The sequence below is a fragment of the Dicentrarchus labrax genome, unplaced genomic scaffold, assembly GCF_905237075.1.
Source record: "Dicentrarchus labrax unplaced genomic scaffold, dlabrax2021, whole genome shotgun sequence".
NCBI classification, from domain to species: Eukaryota; Metazoa; Chordata; class Actinopteri; family Moronidae; genus Dicentrarchus; species Dicentrarchus labrax.
In genome coordinates, this window is record NW_026136724.1 from 3,301,192 (window position 1) to 3,322,938 (window position 21,747).

The following is a 21,747-nucleotide window of genomic DNA, read 5'->3' on the forward strand; positions in this document are numbered from 1 at the left end:
ATTAAATTATTTCCTGGTAAAACTTTAATGCAGAAATATGCAGCCTTTGCATTCTGGAGAGCCACCACATTTTAAAATAATGGAGGAAAACATTTGGTCAATACACTTTCTTGCTTTCTTGCTAAGAGTTACAGTAAATAAGATCAATACAAATGTCATTTTCTATGTTCTGTGTCTTCGGTATGAACCTAGAGGGAGGAAGAGATTAGCCTAGTTTAGAAATGACTGGAAGCAGGGAGAAACACCTAGCCAGCCTTTGTCCTAGGGATGCACAATTAATCGGAATGTTTTCGAGTGTAATATCCAAATCACAGAAACTACAATTTGCTTGATGAAGGTAACCTGTGTGACAAACACCATTATAATGAAGTGCTGTAGTGCTGATGCCATGACCTATACATCGTGTCCTCCAGATATAAGAAAACATGTTTGTTTGGTACGGACCCCAACAAATGTCACATCATCATATATTGATATTTTTTTTAGTGATAATCACACTTGTGATTCCCACACTTATTGTGTTATCATATTGCAATATGCCATTTTAACCATATCATGCAGCTGCAGCATTGTTTAAAAGGTGAAGGGGGCGTATTCAAGCCAAAATTGTGTATAAAATTGCTCTTTATAAATCAGTCATCATGGACATATAGGGCGGTTGCTAACAAGTGGCTAAATTAGACTACAGAGGTCTTCAGTGATATTAAAACACAGAGACTTATCTACTCACTAGTCCAGCCTTGTTGTGTCTATACGTTAGTGGTAGTGATGTTGAAGTTATGCAACCAAGTTTATTTTCTGCAATAATCCAAAGCCCAATGGGAAAAGCCCATTGGCTTTGTCTCGCAGGAGGGTGACGATGGACGAAGGACGATGCTAACTTCCGGGTTGGACTACAACAATACGTCTTCCCTGCAGCACTCTGTTAGGGTTACATCGACGCTTTAAATGATGTTTTATGTCAGAGCTCTGCTCCTGAGGCAGCATAGGTAGGAGCTGCCTGCTGCTCTTAAGATCAGTTAATTTTAGGGAACAATTTTCAGGTACAAAATGTTCTGGGCAAATAAAATGATTCGACTCCCTCTCCTGCTCTAGCACTGATAGATGAAAAGAAAATTATTTGGAATATTTTGACTTCTCAGAGTGCAAGGCGCATAAGCAGAGTCGTGACTTTTTCATTGCGTAAAAAAAGGGTACCAAATATGAATACAGTTCTTCGGAACAGCCAGAGAAGAAAGTAGCAGCAACACCTGGCAGCATTTAGTGTGACTAACTGATATTTTTTGCCAAGAAACATTCTGTTTGAGGAATGTTTTCTCCCTGAAACTGCTGCAGCACAGTTCAATAAAGACTCCTTGAACCAAATATCATCTGAAATGTAAGACAGAGAGGCATTCTGGGAATGAGAAATATGACTGTAAAGCACTATGGGAGGACAAGAGGTATTACAAAAAGCTGGTGCTGATTGAGAGAGTGAAAACATCCTCCCCACTGTCAACACACCTTTGGAAAATGCACACTGTATATATAAACAAACACACACTTTCCACAGAGCAAGGTCTGTCTCCACAGTAACAGGAGGTGCATTAGATGAGCCTGGCTCCAAAACATAAAGTAACAAGGATGAGGTTTATATAATATGTGCTTGTTTGTGTCATGCCCAAAACTTTGGTGACTAGATGAAAACATATAACATATGTGTGAGTGTTTGAGTGTGTCTGAAGTGTGCACACAGCCCAGGGTAATATTGTGCCTTTCTATAACCAAGTACACAAATACCTAGTATCTTTTTTTTAACCTTTAAAATTTTCATTTTTGTTGGAAATGGCAGCAATTCTAGAACTGAAACCAATTGATTTGTCTAACTGATGTTATGTCTGTGTGTTTTTAGCATACAGAGGCTTGACTGGGCTGACCTTTTCAGCACCCTTGCCTTTAATGAAGGACTAATTAAGAGTCCAACTGGGATCTGAAAGTGTACTGATTAACTGCTCCTTGAGCACACATTGTGCTCTTTCGTGGAACACTCAAAAAGACTCATTATGGTACACGGAGAAAGGATTAGCTGTTATAACTCTTACAGTCAAAGACTGTCTCTGTAAAACGTCACAAATTATCTCTAAGCATTGTGGTTTATACAGTCAAAAGGTATTTGAACTGAGAAGTCAAATGTGTCATTGTCATAAACAAAACTTTGGAGTGTGTTGGGGTTGTTGCTTCAGACTCACACCAGCATTTAACGGCAAAATTTTGTACGGCTGACCAATGGCAAGCTGTCTTAAAATTGCTGACCTTTGAGGTAGAGCCAGAGATTCCAAAATAGAGAAAGATATTACCAGGATTTCGACTATTAAAGGTCCAGTGTGTAGGATTTAGTGGCATCTAGTGGTGTAGTTGCAAATTACTTCCTCGCACTCCATAAGTGCAAAGGAAAAATCAAGGTGGTCATGAAAAAGGCAGCTCCCTATCTAGAGCCAATGTTTGGTTTGTGCCTTCTTGGCTACTGTAGAAATATGGTGGTTCAACATGACGGTCTCCATGGAAGGCGACCCTGTAGATATAAATGGCTTCGAAACTATTCCTATTTTCAGGTGATTGTAGAGTAATGAAAACATACCTATGCATATTGCATTCTATTTCTGACAATAGATCCTCCTCAATGTTACACACTGGACCTTTAATTTGTCATGTGCTTGTGGACCATGGTTTTTATCAATTTATAGAATTGTTTTGTTTTAATAAAAACTGCACAACTACTCATGCTTCTTCAATACCCCTTAGCAAAAAAATATGAGAAATACACGATTCCCTCCACTGCCCAGTTCAGTGCACCTGCAGAGCAGCTGCCCCACACTCAACTCCTATATCAGTCTACATAGGTTTCATGCTTTAATGCCTTCGTTCATCATCTGTCATGTGAAAATGTCAGATTTCCACGTATAGAAATAAAAAAATTCCAACCAGCTCATAGTTCACCACGGTAGAGTCTCTTACCCTCCGTTTCCATTACCCCTATCTTTCCATCAGCTTTTCCATCACAGTTAGTTTTCTAGTTATTGTCATTTTGAGACAAGACTCTGTTGTTTACAGCCTGCCATGCTGTTGCTCCTGCGTACAAAGACACAGATAAACAGAACGTCTGATTCGACTGACAACATGTCTGAGTCTGGGTCTGACTTGAGTCACTGACTTTTAGATGGCAGCCCTTGAAGCTGTTGTAGCTAATTAGCAGTGTTCCACCATCCACGTCCTTTTATTTAACAGCATTAACTGAACAAAAGCGACATGGCTTGCAGTCAATTATGAGACAGGAGCTGATAGTACAAATACATCTTTTGAATAAACTATTAGCGGCCAAGTTAGCAGATGCTAACTGCCAGTTAGCAAGCTTGTTAGCTTGCTGTGTTTCCACCTTCAATAACCATTTATTGTATAAAGTTATGTACAAACCTAAGAACAAAATGTCATGGGGGAATAAACGACACAGGACGACACAAAAGATGGACAGAAGCTCAGAGAACTATTAAGACTGGCTAGCGCTACCTTGGCTGGCTTGCATATTAGTGGTTAGCTTACCAGTTACAGAAGTATACTTACTGGTTCAACAAGTAGTCCCTATATTACTAAGATTCGAAGACCTGGTACTTTTCAAAGACACCTGTGTAACAAGGCCTTTATACGCCCACGACTTTGAAAGCTAATAAGACACCAGAATGCTGCACAGTGGTTTAAAATGTTTGTCCTATGGGTGCTGCTAGAGTAAAGGACATGCAGTCATTACATTTATACGGGTTCATCAATTTTAAGCATGAATGTGCTTATCAAATTTCCTGGCATCCTTCTGGTTAGCTTTAAATATTTCTTATGCACAGGTGGACATTTTGGCCTGATGATGTTGCAAGAGGAGAGGTCAGGGGGGCACCAAAATAACGCCCTCTTGGGGCAGCTCTGGCTCAGGAAGTAGACAGGTCATCCACTATGCACTAGTGTATCAATGTGTATGAATGTTAGTTTCTGTTTGTGATGGTCATTGCCATCTTTATATGAAAATGTGTGAATGCTTGAAAATCCATTCTTTCTTTGATAGAACAAAGTGTTTGTTATGTTTGTCCTGATGGTGTCAGACAAAGGGTTAGAGAGCTGATAATCATTGGGGGTCATCCTTTGGGAGCCCTGGATAACTAAATAAAATTTCTTTATCCTCATACTCTGGAGTTAAGTGTGGGAAGTAGGTAATTGGACTGAAGAAATCTACTGCATTTCAAATTTTTCATTTTATTTTAACCTTGTTACCTCTGGGATGTTACCAGCTCTTCCAACTACTCAAATGATGCAGATGTATGACATAATGAGGGCCGAGAAGCATCAGGAGGAAACAGAGTTCATGCAAATGCAGTCTCAGGCACTTCCCAGGTACCTGTCACTTATTTGCTCTTACCTGCAGTGAGAGGGCGCAGTGCAGGCAGAGCGCGACCATCACCACGGCGAGCAGCACGGTGGCTACGTTGCGCACGTCGCCCAGCGACTCCACCAGGGGAATACTTCCCACCTGCCAGTCGTAACACAGCACGATGGGGGCCAGCAGCAGCCAGGCGTTGAAGGACAGCAGGTAAGAATAGGTCAAAATCCTGGGAGAAGATAGATGTGAGGCAGATGGAGGTGAAACAGAGGGGGGAAGAAAGAGGAGAAAGAGAAAAATGTAATTCAGTGACGCTATCCCATTGTCAAACCTTATCAGAATTTCAATCAATCACTATAATCATCTTGTTTATCTAAATACTAAAGTGATTGGCATTTTACCTGAGGATAAAATGAACAGAAGGTTGTCCAAGGTTAAGTATTGATTGGGAGTAATTTTCTAACCTGACATTTAGAGCCCAATCAAATAAGCCTGTGCCAAGTCACAGAGTGTATTGAATGCTAAAAGCCTGAGTCGTGTTGCCACTGCTTTTGATTTTGCCGTCATCGCCTTTTTCCTCTCCCTTTCTCAACATTTCTCTCACTGGGTACTGCGTGGCTGTCTGGAGTATTGATCTGGGCACAGCGTGGCAGCTACGTGTCTACTTCAGTTTGTACAGCTAGGGCAGGGCAAGACAGAGAAGCTCTTGGTCTGGTCCAACAAACAGGACGAGTGAAGGACAAAAGAGGAGAACTGAATAAAGGACAGGAAGAGATATGGGCAACTTAAGAGTACTTCAGGATGCCCAACAGCACAAACACACACACACAAACATTTTCTTGTGACCTTTCATTGTTAAAAATTCATGCTAGCCCCTAAGTGCATTGAAGAAATCACAGACTGCCTAATGCTTAACCACAGACAAGAGTCAGTATCTGATCCCTAAATATGCACAATCAACTTTTTTTCAGTTGCGATCCAATTCCAATACTTGGAATGGGATATTAAAATACCTTTTGCAGATGCTTAATTTGTATTGTAGGATGCAACACAACTTCCATCCCTCGGAATGTCCGCTTTACACACATTAGAAGTTTATGTCTTACTTTTCTGTGTTTCAAGACTAAAATATATCCAAAACTAAGGCCAACTGTTGCTATCTCACTCTTTTGCAGACAGTCTGCAGATCATGGTTTCATGGTCTGTAAGTCTATATCATAGAATTCTGGGAGGCAAAAAAATATGGGGACTACTGGATATCTTGTACTACAAGATTTTGGCAATGGGCTTAAAAGGGCATTATTATATAATTACTATCATAAATCCATCAGACTATGGATTCTGGATAGGTACGTGGATCTGTGATGTCAGTCCGATATCAAATATGAGAATTAGGCCAGTATTGGAACCCAATACGATACTGGATCAGATCGGTCCTAAGTCTAGGGAACCCCATCTATGGTGAAAGTGCTACACTCTGTACACCCGCCGTCCTGTGACAGTGCCGTTCACAAATCTAGCACTTCATTCAAACGTTGCCTCTGAACATAATCTAGACAGTAATTAAGTTTTTTCATTGCAAAGTAACAGAAAACAATTTAGTACTAAGGTCATTTCTAGGAGACAGGGTTGCAAATGGGCTGTTGAAATGTCAGCTGCAGGTAGGTACAGACCACATCCTGTTATCTTGTGTCTGGAATGAACGCCACAGAGAATATGGTAGTAATGCACCCTTTAGTTTGCCGAGCACTGGAGGAAGCAGAAGTGATTTGCATTGTTTTGGCAGTTGCGGGCGGAAACATTTTGACTCATAAACAGCATTTTCACATTTACCCACAGCAATGTGGACACGTCCTGGAACTATAATTGGTTTTCACAAGGACTGCAGTACAAGAATACACACACTAATTAAGATTGAGTCAGACAGCTCAGTGGCTGAGGGACGTGTCATTACTGCCCAAACTGGTTTCCTTGTAGTCTTTAGTGGAGAGGATTGGATTTGTAATCTACTGTAGGAGAAGTGTCTTTGACTGTACACGCTTGAGCATACATTTTGTTAAGTCTTCTACTGTCAAGTGTTCCCTCTCTTTTACCACATGAACACAGGGGCTGTGACACACTGTAAGAAGGTGGTCTCTTTTGCAGTGAACTGTAACTAAAAGTAGTCCATCCTTCACTGGCATTTTGTACTCTCCTCTGTTCATTTGTCTGCACTTTCATCTTTTTGATTCATTTTACTTTTACTGTTTTTCTGAAGAGCTAACGCCGGCTTGTCTTGGTTGAAGGATGGTTTTTGGAGTCAGATATGAATGTCCCCTTGATCTTTTTCTTGCCGCCTGGTCGATGAGTTTGACCTCAAAGTCTGTGCACCAGAAACTGACTGGGAAGGGGTCAAAGGTCATAGACAGAGAGTCAGTGGACAGCTGGGGAAAGATCAAAGAGGATATTGACATCTGACACTAGGGACCGTCTTTGAACAAAGACAGGGATTATCATCTCTCCAACTCTATTGCATGACTAAAGTTCTGTGGCATTTGGTATAAAGCTCTCAAAAGCCAGATAGTGGCCTTTTGAGTTTACATTAGCTAGAAATCTTCTCCCTGCCTTTTGATGGCCTATGGTACTCTTCTTGGCTTGTCAAGGTCCGGACACATTAGGCTGACGGTTGGCAAAGCAGAAAATTACTTTGTCAAGAGGGCACGCACAAAAGCATTGTCTCATTTCTCAACTTCATCTCATCTGATCACTTAAATACACCTATTACAAAAATGTCTGATTGAGAGCAGGCAAACCTACATCAATTGGGCTGCTTTTCTTTATATCTGCAGTTCTAGGTATTCCGATGGTTGTTTTTTTTAAATTATGAATGCAGACTACCACTACCTGCTGGTATGTAGCGTTATTAACTCTCGCACAGGTGCAGAACATGTGTGCGATATGGCTGTTTGCTGTAGTTGGTGAGGTGTGTTCTAGTGTGACTTTTTGGCCAAGACATGTGACGGCTTTTGTTGCCACTAGTTCTTTTGATCTTCATCACCAGCTGTATAAATGGCTTACATGCCCTACACAATCAGTCAGTCACTATACGTGTGTACTGGTGTGTGTGTTATGTACAAGACAAAATAAATGTGTGATTGCTGATGTCTTTCCAAAACCATGGCCATTAATCTACTGTTATTACAACCTCACTCTTTTGGTTCCAACAGATTTTAAGAACTGGCTGCGGGGATCTGCAGTCATTCAGACGCCAGAGCATTAGTGAGGTCAACACTGATGTTGGTGATAAAGTCTGGCTCACAGTCACAGTTCAAGTTCCAAAGGTGTTGGATGGGGTTGAAGTCCAGGCTCTGCAGTTTTCTCAAGTTATGTCATACCAAAATGGCAAAACCACTTCTTTATCCTGTTAAAACCCACCTGCACGCCAGTGCCGAGCTTAGGGTTAGGGGTTTACAAATGTGGTTGGGGATTAATGGTAGGGTTAGAGGAGAGTTTATTGAATATCACTGCGCAACAGCATTATATCTCCTTTCACTGAACTAAAGGGCATGGCCCAAACCCTGATTTCTAGACCAAAAGTTGTTGTTGGCAACACCCCTTAGGCCATGTAGAACGTGTACTAATATTAGAAAGGATTGACCTTCTCGTTTTAATTAGTGGGAGTCCTTCTTTCATCTGCAGTTATTATTCCTTTCCCACAACTGACTTCCAGCAAATCCGAGCACCACTCCAAGTCGATTCTACCCTCTGACTCCAGCAAAACGAGGTTACTACACAAAAGACACTGAACTAAAGTCCTCATCGATTCTGACAGAGGCCGTGCTGGACTGAATTCTGAATAGTCAGGCTATGAAGACCAGCCACAGGTTAGGTATTGATTTCCTCTAGGGCGATCTAACGGAAGAGTCAGAAGCTTCAACTTGGCTGTGAAGCCATTCTGCTGACGGGCCGTGAGGAAGGGGGGCAGGCCAAATCACCTCTGAACGTGACAATGAAAACATGTTGGAAAGACGAAAAGGAGCTCGCGCTGCCCTTCCCTCTTTCCGACCCCCCTGCTGTCCCTCTTTGTTCTCCTGATTTCTGTTCAGATTGGCTATTAAAGAGATTGACGGCTGGAGAGAGACACGGGAGACAAAGTCTGAAATAAACACAAGCGTGGGTCAATAGACATACAAAGACTTGCAGAGGACTTGCAGAGGTTGTCTTAAGCTTACACACACACACACACACACAATCACACAGAGATAAGGCAGCCCTGCAAGGTGGTGCTGACAGGCCGTTTAGCATGCAGCAGAATGTTCTCCACCTGCCGTCATCTGATGGGTCTGGGCCATAAATTCAATTCCCTTTTCCACACTTTGCAAGGCCCTCTAACCACAAATTATCCCCCACACACATGCATGCATACACACACTCTCGCACATACAGATGCTCACAGACAGGAGAAGAAACAGAAGGTAGAAGGAAAAAAATTGTGAGGGATCAGGGAGCAGAAACAGAAAATTAGTCATTTTTCAGGTGGTGTAGGGTTCTGCTCTCCTGAGTCTCGTCTGAAAACAAGCCCACAGAAAGGGAGAAGATAAAAAATAAAAAATAAAAATAAAAAAAATTAAAGATCCCCTCCAGATATATGCACTAATAGTCTGCTTGGAACAGTAATGTTTGTCTGATATGTTTTTTCAACTATAAAGTATAATTTCATGTCATGTCCTCCTTCTACTTCATTAAAAATTCTAGAATCTCTGAATATGCAAATGTTGTTCATTTCTAAAGTTTTTTCTGCTGGACACAAGATGTGATGTGACTTCACTGTAAAGTCCATTCTCAGTGGATGTGCACTGGTGGATCACGCTTGTAAAAGTTGCATACTAGACCAGGATTGACTTCCAAACTATTTGTGATCATACTCGTAGAACCCCCCCCCTTAAAATCTGATTTTTAATGAGCTCAGAGAAAACTCTGCACATACATCATTCTGCACAGTAAGGATCAAACGTCACACTGTAGAAACATAAAGAAAACTGACTTTTGACTAGAGGGAGAAAAAAATCTGTAAAAAGTAATACATAAATCACATAAATAAATAAATAAAAAAATAAAAATAAAAAAATGATTTTTGCCCTTTGGCTGGTGAAACTCAGATCTGAATCTATTAAAACACCAGGATTTCTTACTTGGGCCTTCATCTTTATAGCTCTGGAATCAATGTGAGCTATGACTTTTCAGTCTCTTCTCATTGCTGCCAAACACAATTATTTCTGTCTTGTCTATATTTAATTGAAGAAAACATTTTGGCATCCATCTGTTGACTTGTTCTAAATACTGGCACAGCGGGGACCACAGTAATTTTGTGAGCGAGCTAAGTAAATCAGGGTGTCATCTGTGTAGCTGTGATAAGCAATCTTACGGTCTTGCCGGAACAAACCCTGGGGAAAGCTGAGATCATAAGTCATAATTAGCTTTAAAAATCTATTTTGTATTTCTACCTACACATTGTCAATGTTGGACAACCAAGACAGTATGGAAAGATGGATAGAGCGAGGAAACACTGACAGACAGACAGTCACATGGAGCGGTGATAAGGGAATACTTGAGGCTCAGCCAGACATCAGGGAGCAAAAATAATGAGAGCAGAAAATGAAGGCGGGCAGCATGGACAGAGCCAGGGATATGAGAATCCGCAATAAATTTCCCAGGTGGCCGAGGAAGAGGAGAGCTATTTTTCACTGCTGCTGTGCTAATGACAGATTATGTGCTGTTTTCACCGCTGACGACAAACACTGACACCACTGAGACTGAGCCAGACTTCACTATTGTCTGCAAACACCAGCAATGCTCAATACTAACTTGGTGTTAACTCATTACTAACTCCTACTGACACATTACTAACTTCTATCTGTCTAACTCAATGTTAACTAAGTTTTCTGTCAACAAGACAAGTGTGCAGACAGTCAGAGGCAGAAGTTAAGTTGACTGAACTTTTTCTTTGTTACCTCTCAGGCACAGATTTGAGTTGAGACTAGAGACATGCCAGCCACTATGTGAGGCCGTACTCAGGCACAGTGAGCAAAATGCTAATGTGACCATATTAGGGCTGTCAATGAATATTCTAAATTTGATTATATAATCAAATTGCAAAACAAAACACATATTTTATTGTAGCAATTAGTATTCAGTTATTGAAAAAAACAGTACCACCACATCTGTCTACATGGTTGTATTAGACTCAGTATGATCATTAGTTAATATTATCTCCAAATCCAAAGTACAAATGGACTACTAAGATTCTTATTAATTACTTATACAGGTTGTAGTAAGATGAATAATAAAATGTAATAATAATCTGTATTATTAAATTCTCAGTAGTTTTAGGCATGATTCAGTGTGCCATTTCTATCTTCTAACTAACTCCTGAAAGCCAAATATACTACTAGATATGCGCTGATATATGAAAATCCCAATTTATATTTATAGCACAGTATACAATATTGTCAGTTACATCTAAAAAAATAAGTGAATTTGTATTGAAAATATTATTTTTTCCAAATCAAATTAGATTCTTCTTCCTGTGTTGCTTGTCCAATTGGGGACAAAAGCCGTGTTCCCAGTTTGATTTTTGGGTCAGTGGTTGAGGTTAGGGAAATAGTGGTTAGGGTATGAATGTAACTAATGCAATGTCCTCAAAAGTGACATAAACAAACAAGTGTGTGTGTGTGTGTGTGTGTGACACTGACCTGGTGAGCAGGTGAGGTGAGAAGGAGGCGGGGTTGTCCTGTTCAGAGAAGAGAGGCATGGATCCTCCCATCAGCCACAGCCTGACCGACATAATGATTACCACCTGGGGGAAGGTGGGGGAGTAACGTTACAATTACAGTCCACCAACAGTTTATGACAGCTAAATGACCATTTACACTGTGACAGTGCGCACTTAAAATAGAAACCAATATGGAAGAAAGTCTTACAAGCTGAACAGGACAGCAACATTCAAATGTACTAATGAGAAAATACTCATTCCTCAGTCCTCCTTTTCAGCTGTATCATCATGTAACTTACTAACCTTACTGCAGCAGAATATTCACTGTGATAGATAACCAATAAAGCAACTTCAATCAAAAATACTCACATAGCCAGAGATGAGGCCAGCTCGTTTGATGAAGGGACTGCAGATGTGGAGGAGGTCCCTGAGTCTGGAGCCGGACAGGTGGCTGTGGGACACAGATATACAGAGGGTCAGTCAGGCTTAGTCAGTGGCCTTAAGTCAGCAGTACAATACAGTCAAAATAGACATTCTCACAGGCTGTATGACAGGTTTAAGAAGAAGAAAGAAATGTGACGGGAGCAAAGGCCTGCAGTCAGAACATTTTGTGTGTTGTTGCTAGTTGAGCCATACGTCACCAAACTGCCAGCAGTTTTATTCTTATTGGAAAAAAATGCCTTTAAATATGAATGAATTATACAAACAAACAAAAAACTTTCACTTTAGGCAGTCACAAAACAAGCCAGCAAAATCCTGGAGGGGAGAGAAAAATCTGTTTGAAAGGGACAATGTTATATTATGGGTTATATTAAGGGGATATTAAGTAATTTTACCTATTTTCCAATTTCAGCTATAAACTGTGAAAAAGCTGAGATAAACTGTGTTAACGATTAACAATGTTTCTTTACAAAAAGTAGATAATAAGTAGATAGATAAATAAATCGACCTTCAGTCATTAAAAATGTGTCCATGACTAATAAACTTAGACAAAAAATGTTTTTGTCAATTATTATTATTTATTATTATTATTACAATTACTAACACAGCTTTGTTAGAGGACATGAACTCTGTCTCTCCCTTCCTCTCTCACATACATGCTTTTTCACATCTTAACAGCGAATTTGAACAAAAAAATCTGGAGGTCTACACTGTCTTTTTTAGCCTAGCGTTTAGCTGCACTGTGCAGAAGAAGAACAGTCCACCACTTTGAGCACAGTGCCAGCCCCCGGACTCACTGCTGCACAGCCCCGCTCTAACCAGCATGTGTGTGTTTGACAGAGAGTGACAGAGAGAAGGGAGGAGAAGGAGGAAGGTTGACTTAATAAATACGTCAAATTCAACATGTCATTTACTTTACTATAGTCTAAAGTATTTGTTTAAAAAGAGTCAGGGCCGGGTAGAGTACAGCATTATCTATAGTGGACAATACACTGATGAATTGAGCTACTGTCTGTGATCTTACTGATTTATAAGAAAACAACTCAGGATTTTGCTGCATATAGGAAACCTAAGGTGTGTGGCTGAATGCAGACCGAGCAGAAGCAACAACCAAGCAGAAACCCCAGGTTTTAGAGTTTCTGCTCATATGCACATTCGCGCTCTTCTCTGCTAAGAACGGTAGCTACTTGTTAAGGAAACATCAGAAACACAGCCCTGCTTTTTCCAAATTAGCACCATGAAACACAGTTGAGGCAGACAGAAGAGTGGGGAGTGAGAGAGAGTGCTGCAGTACTAACTCACATTATGGCTACAAAGGTAGCAGTAGATGCCAATTAGCAAAGCTGTCTGCGATACAAGAGGTCTGGTTTTTGGTTCTTTGAACCAAAGAATTCTTTGTGCGTTTTCAAAGATTACTGAGCTCCAAACAGGCCAAAATATCTGAGCACGAACTGCAAAAGCAAGATTATTAAACACACCAAGGGGAAGAGTTGGGGATAACCAAAGAAAAACATAAGACGGAAAAAAGGCTTCTTTTCCTTTAAGTATAATGCTGTTGACCTCATGTTTGACTAAGCAGACTCCATGTTCAGCCCTATCTTCCGACTGTGGTGGAGGCTTAGTGACTGAGTGAGCACTTTAAGCTGTCAATCAATGTGCAAGTCACGAATGAAGAATGCACAGAAGCGTGAATGTTTTGATTCAGTTCAAAATGTTCTTTCCCGGTGTGCCCTGGTGGTTAATTAACCATGAACCTGCCGGGGGATGTTCGTGGCATGTTATTCCTCATTTTTCTCTCTCACTCTCTTTGTCTCCTGTCATCTCTATATAGTCAAAAGAAAAATACTGTTTCCTCGAGCTGTTTCAGATGCCTGTATACAGCTCTGATTTATTTCACAGTTCTGTCTGTAGAAAAATATGAAATCTGACGGAGCACACAAATGTAATGAATAAATAAATAGGAGCCACTATTTTCAGTAAAAACAGTACAAAATGCTGGTCAAATGTTTCCAAAGTATCATCTTCAAATTGTTTTGTTTTACTAGTTGTCCAAAACCCAAAGGTATTCATTTTACACTTATATAAAACTGAGAAGAAGAAAATCCTCACATTCATAAAGCGAGATGAGAAAAAATGGGTTATTGGGTTATCAGTGAGTATCATGTATGCACAGATCCAATACAATATAATGTATTAGCCGCAAACAGTCAGCAGTGTCCTGTTTTACTTTTTTTGCCTGCCAGAATAACAAAATCATGACCCGCCTTACTCTGACTATATATCTCTTTTTTAACGCACATGTATTAGATCGGTACTCGATATCAACCGATACATAAAGTTCAGGTATTGGAATCAGTATTGGGAAGGAAAAACATTTTATCAGAACATTTACCACAAATCCAGCCAGCCGTGCAGCAGTAAGAAAGGCAGAGTTTGAACTCTCAACAACTACTTCTGTCACATTTTGTGTATTGACCCAAACACTGAATGTAAAAACACATCCATGAGGCACACTGGTGCACTGGCTGACATGTTTCTTCATTACAATGAACACACACACTGTAGTTGGACTCAATCCCAAATACACCTAACCTGATGGTGTGTTACACAGAACCATCTGGGAAGTCGTTATTGGAAACTGTTTGGAAAAGGGCTGGCACTTTCAGAAAATACTCGGCGGTGATTGGATGAACCATCTGTCTATCTATCAGGGTGAAGTTCACCCCTGATAGATAAATAGATCAGATAGATCAGATCAATGAACAATATAACATAGTCAAACTCTTACTGAAGTCAGTTGGGAGAACAGAGAAAAACATCTTTTCCACAGAGAAAAGCCTTCAGTGGCATTCTTTGTTCTTCCTCCCTGACGAACCAGTTCTGATATAACTGATACAAGAAGCATCTACGCCAGTACTTCTCAAATAGTGGGGCGCGCCCCCTGGGGGGGCACAGTGAGGTGTCAGGGGGGGCACGACAGGCAGGGGTGACTGACGGAGGAGGGGAGATGGAGAAGTTTCTGACAGGAGTAAAAAGAAAAACGGAGGAGGCGTCAGAGGCAAGAACAGCAAGTGACGGTAACCGGCATAAACCTAATAAGAGCAGGAAATACGACGAAGCCTACATAGCCTTTGGGTTTACCGAGAATATGGTCGGAAATGAGGAAAGACCTGTGTGTGTTTTATGTTTAAAAACTCTGGCAGTGGACAGCATGAAACCAAACAAATTAAGACGGCACCCCAGTTATGTCAATAAGCCACTGGACTTTTTTTTATCGAAAACTCGATGAGTATCGCCAACAGGCCGGTCATTTAGTGAGCGCGGCATCAGTAAATAAAAACACACCGTTAGCCTCATACAAACACCGCCACATCGCAAGGTGCAAAAAACACCACACAATAGCAGAGGAGCTAATACTCCGGCAGCATTGGACATGGTCACAGTCATAGGTGAGGAAAGTGCTGAGACACTGAATACTGTCCCTCTGTCCAATGACACGATCGGGAGATGTATATTTGACATTTCAGACGACCTCCAAGAACAACTCACAGAACATCTAACAGACAAACGTTAAATATAAGTAATATTGTTGCAAATTTTGCACAAAAAAAACAAATGTTAAAAAGTCATATACCTTTTTGAAAAGCAATAAGCTGATGAAGTTGAAGGGTGACCAATGTTTACAGTTAAAAAACGTTTTGAATGTTACTGTGTCTATAGTCTATAAAAATGCACATCCCAGTGAATCATTTGTTCTTTTTTCTCTGTTTTGAGAATCACACAGACTGAGCAGTTTTGTTTAAATGTTACAAATTGAGTTAATAAACTGAACATGGAAATTGTTTAAAGTTGTTACAGATGTTATCTCAGCTCATTTTATTAATCCATTTTGATAATCAGGTGATTGTATGCAGAATGCTGGTGTCAGCAACTCATACAGTGGTTTGTACCGATAAATAAATAAATATTATCAGGTTCTCAATAGTATTAAAATTCAGGGGGGGCATGAAAAAATGTCTGTCCTCTAGGGGGGTCATGACAGAAAATAATTGAGAACCACTGATCTACGCTCACCTCTTTAGCAGCTGCCATTGTTGTTTTTGAGCAAAGTCACTCACACACACACACCTAGCATTAAACCACACCTGCAGCTCATGCCGTAGTGGTCGGAACCACTCTAGTTGGATACAAGTGCATAGCTTGAAGCCTAGCAAGATGGATTCTTGTATGATCTTGCAAGTCTGGCTGCTTCGCAAGGTCTACATACACTGTCTTGCTGCCCCAAATACTCACCAAATATAAATTACTCTGCCACTGAAAATAGTCCCTAACAAATGCACATTTCATTCTGTTTAAGAAACGTTAAAAACTACAATGACCAGGTGTTATAGGAAATGATTCAGCCTTTTAAAAACAACACATTCATCAACCTATTTTTAAAGGTTTATGTCTTCTGTAGAAACCAATGGGCTTGGAGCTGAGAGCCACAGATAGGGTGGGGAAGTCAGAAAGTATCAAGAGACGGACTAAGATATTGTTGGTTATGGACTTTTTATGAGATTTGTTGACACTGAGAAAAATATAGAATAACCCCAGGCTTATATTTTTGCCTGGCTGCACCAAACTAGAGACTCAATTCCTCTTACTGGTTCAAAACATCTTATGTTTACAAGTCTGTTCTCTCCATCAAAACTCTTTTACGTTGACGAATCAGGCCACAGACTCTCAGATTAATAACCTTTTGCATTTGTTTCGTGACCTCTCAGTATTTTGCAACTCTGCAAAGTAACAAAGTCTACAAGGTCACCGTCCATGCACTCATACTTTTATCGATTCAACCATCCAGGTCATTTAAGAACTCTCTCCCCGAGGCGACATGGTCCTATCCATTAGTCTGAGGTAGAAAGCTCTGACTGCGGAAAAAAGGCAGCAAGAGAATAAGATGAGAGGGAGGGGATCAGTCAGATAGGTAGTGAATGGAAAAGCATGGAGAATCCATTCAACACCCCATCACTTTGAGATGTTCCCCTTGTGCAGAGCTTTCAAAGAGTCGTAGAGACGGCGAGAGAAGAGATCTCACAGGAATTCTACACACATTCTGTCTGTCTCACACTCTGTCTCGTCTGTTTCATCTTTGCCTCTCTCTCCCTTTTTGCTCTCTACTCCTCTTTTCTCCTTTTCTATATTTGTCTTTGACAAAGTCTTTGCTCTGTCTGTTCTGCTGAGGTTTGCAGTGCCAAGAGACAGAATGACAAAAGAGGAGTCAGACTCTGCAGACGCTGCATTCGCCTGACTTACCGTGAAACAGTTAGGTTCCAAAAAAGCGAGGCTGTTTCCCCTGCTGATTGCCATTGAACTTGTTTCTAGAGAAGCACTTGATTTTTTTAATGGGCTTAAAAGTCACACAAATATGCTTTCAGTGCAAATCATAGAAGGTAAAAAACTGAATTCAGGTAAAAGCAATGATCCCTTAATTATTTGGGGTTTTCAACCAACACTAGTCACAAGGAAGGATGTGTAAATATATAGCGACATTAAAGAGTAAAAGCAAGATTTGAGATGATTGAGAAATGGATTTGCAACTCAGTATCAGGAAAAAGTTCCTACTATTTTGAATTGTCATGACAATTCTAAATTTGATCGATGCAACTACCTTGTAGTGCCAACAACAATCATATGGGGAAACAGACCCCTCATAATAAAGGCATATCATAAGACACAATGCTGTTTGTTGTTTGAACTGAGAGATGTTAAGACATTCAATGCCTGAGAGAGTAAGCAGTCCTCCCTACAAGCAAACATATATCACTCTGTGCTTTTATCCTATCACACAGTCAAAAGACTGGTGTCACACAGTATCATGTCTTTTTCAACATTTATTTGAATTTACTACCGCTTTAGAAGGAAAACAAAAAAAGCTAGTCAATTAAAAAAGTGAATTTGTTCCGATCGTGTTCGCAATATTGATCAAAATAATCCTCATTATCATTTTGGACATAATCATGCAGCCCTACGTCAAAGCACTTCTTTGTTGATGTAAATCATATGGTCAAAGTGGGCAGATTTACCCCGCCACTGCAACAAATCCACCAGTCACTGGATTCCACTAGAATGGATAGAATTCACTGGTGTGATTAGGCTTTAATGCAGGGTTGGGGTTTCATATCACTTCCCGTTTCCAGTTCACTTATTTAATCTGAATTCCTTCAAATCCTCTATCTAAACCACTTGGATTCAGCTTTCAAGATCTGCCAGTTACAAAAAGTTATAAATAACTAAAACTCGAAGATTCAGTTTAGATATGTAATCACCTTCTGCGGGCTGAGAAGGCAGACAGTATCAGCCTAATTAATGTTCACAACCTAGAGCTACAGCCTGACAATGAGATGAGCAGAGTGTTAAATGCATCCTAACACACACACACACACACACACACACACACACACACACACACACACACACACACACACACACAACCTCCCCTCCCCCAGAACCTAAGCTTAAATGATTTTTATGAAAAGTTTCACCAGAATATTCAGACTACTGACACTGACATGATGCAATTATCTGATCGTTTCACCTGAAAAGAATCATCCCTCTGTTGGTCTTGTTGAACTGATATTTAAAGCTGATATAACGTCCTGCCACAACTGTCAACACAGACTAAAAGTGATAAGCCTGCTAGCTGTCCTTTGCTAAATAGTTATCAATACAGAGTGAAACGTACAACTAGTCTTACAAATACCAAATAAAAAAAAAGAGCAAGGAGGGAGTTTCGCAAATCTAGTACCTGATGCAAACTGAACCAGCTATCAGAACCCAACGCTTCTTTAATGCCAAAAATTAATAATAAACCCTATAGCAGGGGTTCCTAATCTTTTTAAAACCATTCACAGCAGAGACTCGATTGGACCCGACACGACCAGCCAGGTGTATTACATATATATATATATATATATATATATATTATTGATAATGCATGAACCTAATTAACTTTGTTATTTATTAGTTTTGATAGTAATTTGCAATATATGCACAATGTAGTTATACACTATTAAAATCATTTATTTACTTTAAGCGGAGAGTTGGGTTTGTGTCGGGCTCCCACAGAAGTTTTTTGGGCTCCTCAAAAGATCCAAGCTCCACTTCACTGGGATTTTTGTTCCATGTGCATGTACACTCAAAAATGACACTTTGGTGTCCTTTATGAGAATTAGCTTGAATGAACTGAGAGAATGTATGAACTAACATGAAATACATAGACCTACTGTCAATCACTGACATTTTAACTGGCACACTTAAGCTAAGATAAATAGAAATGTAATTAAAGCTAAAAAATTTGAACTATTTATTGAGACAAATATGTCTTAATTGATTTGACATGCTAGTTCTTATTGCTTTGAACCTGGAAAACTTAAGTATGTTTTTACAGTGACAGAAGACAAATGTTGCTTATCTATTCTGTTTTGAAAAAAGAATATATATTATAATAAATATGTTTGAAAAAAGGATATTGATTTTATGGGGGGAAATATAATTAAAAATGTGCAATAATAACACAGAAATGAACAAATCTTGTGGAAGCCCATCCACAAGGCACCCGAGGAGATCACTGCGCTATGGAATAAATGTATCGTTCAGACTTTTTCTTTTGCAGCTTTAATAATACATTTACAGTATTTTAAATAGAAAGGCTATATCAAATTACTGTTACAAGGCTCCTTTAACAGGGGTATTGCTTTAATAACGTGTTGCTGAGCTGAAACTGATGAAAAGCTGTGTGCTGCCTGACAGAGGCTGTAATATGAACACATCTTTCCTAGGCTGGATGATTAAAAACCCACCTCCCTGAGGTTGGGAGAGGCTGGAGTACAGACACTGCTCTCCAGGGCTGGAAATGCAAAGCAACGGTATGTCCTTGGGAAAAAAACACTCCGATGGAGCAACACTGAGAAGATTGGTTTCACGCTGGAAAGTGAAAGAATGAGACGCCCCCGCACCCAACACACACACACACACACACACACACACACACACACACACACACACACACACACACACACACACACACACACACACACACACACACACACACACCGAGGGGTGAGAGGGAGAGAAAGGAACAGACAGATGTTGTTGGTGTCTTCAGACCCAGGCCCTAGGTTTTCCCATAAGATCATGGGAAAGACGATTGTGTGGATCTGCATAACGGGATGCTAATTTACCATGACAACCGTGACTGCAGCAACAGCGGAGGATGAATGGAGGGGAGGAGGTGTGTGTTTGGGAGGGAGGTGTTGTGGGAAGTAGGAAGTGAGACAGAAAATTGAGTTTGGTTGATTGTTTTGAAAGAAAGGTTGGCGTGTCAGCTTCCTAACACACATGAAAAGTGGACGGTGAGGGAAGACACACACACAAGCACACACACACACACACACACAGATAAAATCCACTGTCCCACTTGGAGTGCGATAGCATTTTATTTGTGGATTAAGTTTCTTGAAACTATGGCTCATTTGAAGCGCTACATGCTCCACTCACAGCTGAAATTCTTTACATTCCTCCCTCTGAGTGGCATTTCCTCTTTTCCTCCTCCTCCTCCTCTTCTTCCTAACTGTGTGCCACAGTTATTTACACTCACCCAGCTCACCCAGGCTGAAACCCTACAAGGCCGCTGCAAACCAGTCCAGGCTAAAACAAAGTCACTGAATCGGTGGAGTGGCCTCTCTACACACACAGCAAAGCTCCCTATCAGCAGGTCACGTCATGATAATGAGGACACGAATGATGTAATCATCCACAAATGGCTATACGAAGCTCATTAATAAATGATGAAACCCAGTCACAGGTGCTCCTTAACAATTAATTACCTATATGATGTTCTTTAAATCTTCTAATAATACAGATAATGTCGGTTCCTACTAATTTGTGACATTAAAGACAGCTATTCTCAGAATATGTGTCAGAGCTTCATGTAGGACAGGCATTCATAAAAACCCATTTGTATTAAATATTCTGACTCTCCAGCAATTGCCTCACACTTTCTTTGTTCAACCAACCAATTCAGAGGCTTAAAAGGGGAAACTAAAAATGCACTAGAAAAGACGCCTAACACACGCAAAAAAGAATGTATTGGATATATCTTATGTTCAAAATGAAGAGTTAAGCGATGGATGGAATGGAGCCAGAGGTGAAGCTTTGCCAGACCAGAAGGTGACATGATCAGTGAAATATTCTTCCCCTCTTGCCGTGTCCCTATTTAATTCTACCCATTCAGACTGGCAAAATAAATTTGGCCATTTCTCACCCTTCTCTGTCCCACTAAGTACAGTCTCACCTTAAAATTTTCCCTTCGAGTTGTGAAGAAAGCTTCTGCTGTGTTTGAGAGAGGTGTGTGGAAACAGCAGCAGTCAAAGTGGCATACCATTTAGAACTGTAAAACAAGAGTGGCACACCACTGGTACAAGTGGTATCACATTTGGAAGTGTGGATTTACATTTTATTTTGACAAAATTCATTTAAAACTAAAGGTTTTGCAACATTGTAATGGAAATAGGGTTGGGCCGATGTAAAATGTTCAAATTGGGTACCCTCGTAGCTCACCTGGTAGAGCTGGTGCCCCATGTACCAAGACTGAGTCCTTATTGCAGCGGTTTGACTCCGACCTGTGGCCCTTTGCTGTGTGTCATCCCCTCTATCTCTCCCTCTCTCTCCTCTTTCCTGTCACTATCAATTAAAGGCAATAAAAAAAAAGTCAAACCGATTTGAAATCAAGCCAAATACTGGACCGGTAATACCCAATTTTATTACTTTATTTACTTACTTTATTTATTATAAAATCACAACACAAATATGTGAAGATTCATCTCACCAATCGAATCGTGATATTCTTTTTAAAAAGCAGAGGCCGCTTAGGTTACGACTTTCAGATATGAACACACACACACACACACACACACACACACACACACACACACTGAATATACTAGTTGTCGACTAGTAGTCTTGTTTTTTTGTTGGTTTTTTACATATGCCACAGATAAGATTCAGCCTGCTATGTGTGTGTGTGTGTGTGTGTGTGTGTGTGTGTGTGTGTGTGTGTGTGTGTGTGTGTTGTTAATTCTTTTCTCATCTCTGTGCCTGTCTCTCTCTCAGA

At 40.3% G+C, this 21,747-nt stretch overlaps 1 protein-coding gene across 1 annotated transcript in view; it reads right to left on the reverse strand.

Moving 5' to 3' along the window:
* Positions 1–21,747, reverse strand: part of tmtc1 (transmembrane O-mannosyltransferase targeting cadherins 1) — a 141,572-nt gene that overhangs the window by 48,217 nt on the left and 71,608 nt on the right. Inside the window, exons 5-7 of the mRNA XM_051391690.1 lie at positions 11,520–11,601; positions 11,131–11,234; positions 4,439–4,628 (exon numbers count right to left, since the gene is read on the reverse strand). Of these exons, the coding sequence (XP_051247650.1) occupies positions 4,439–4,628; positions 11,131–11,234; positions 11,520–11,601 (376 nt within the window). The remainder of the gene's footprint in view (positions 1–4,438; positions 4,629–11,130; positions 11,235–11,519; positions 11,602–21,747) is intronic.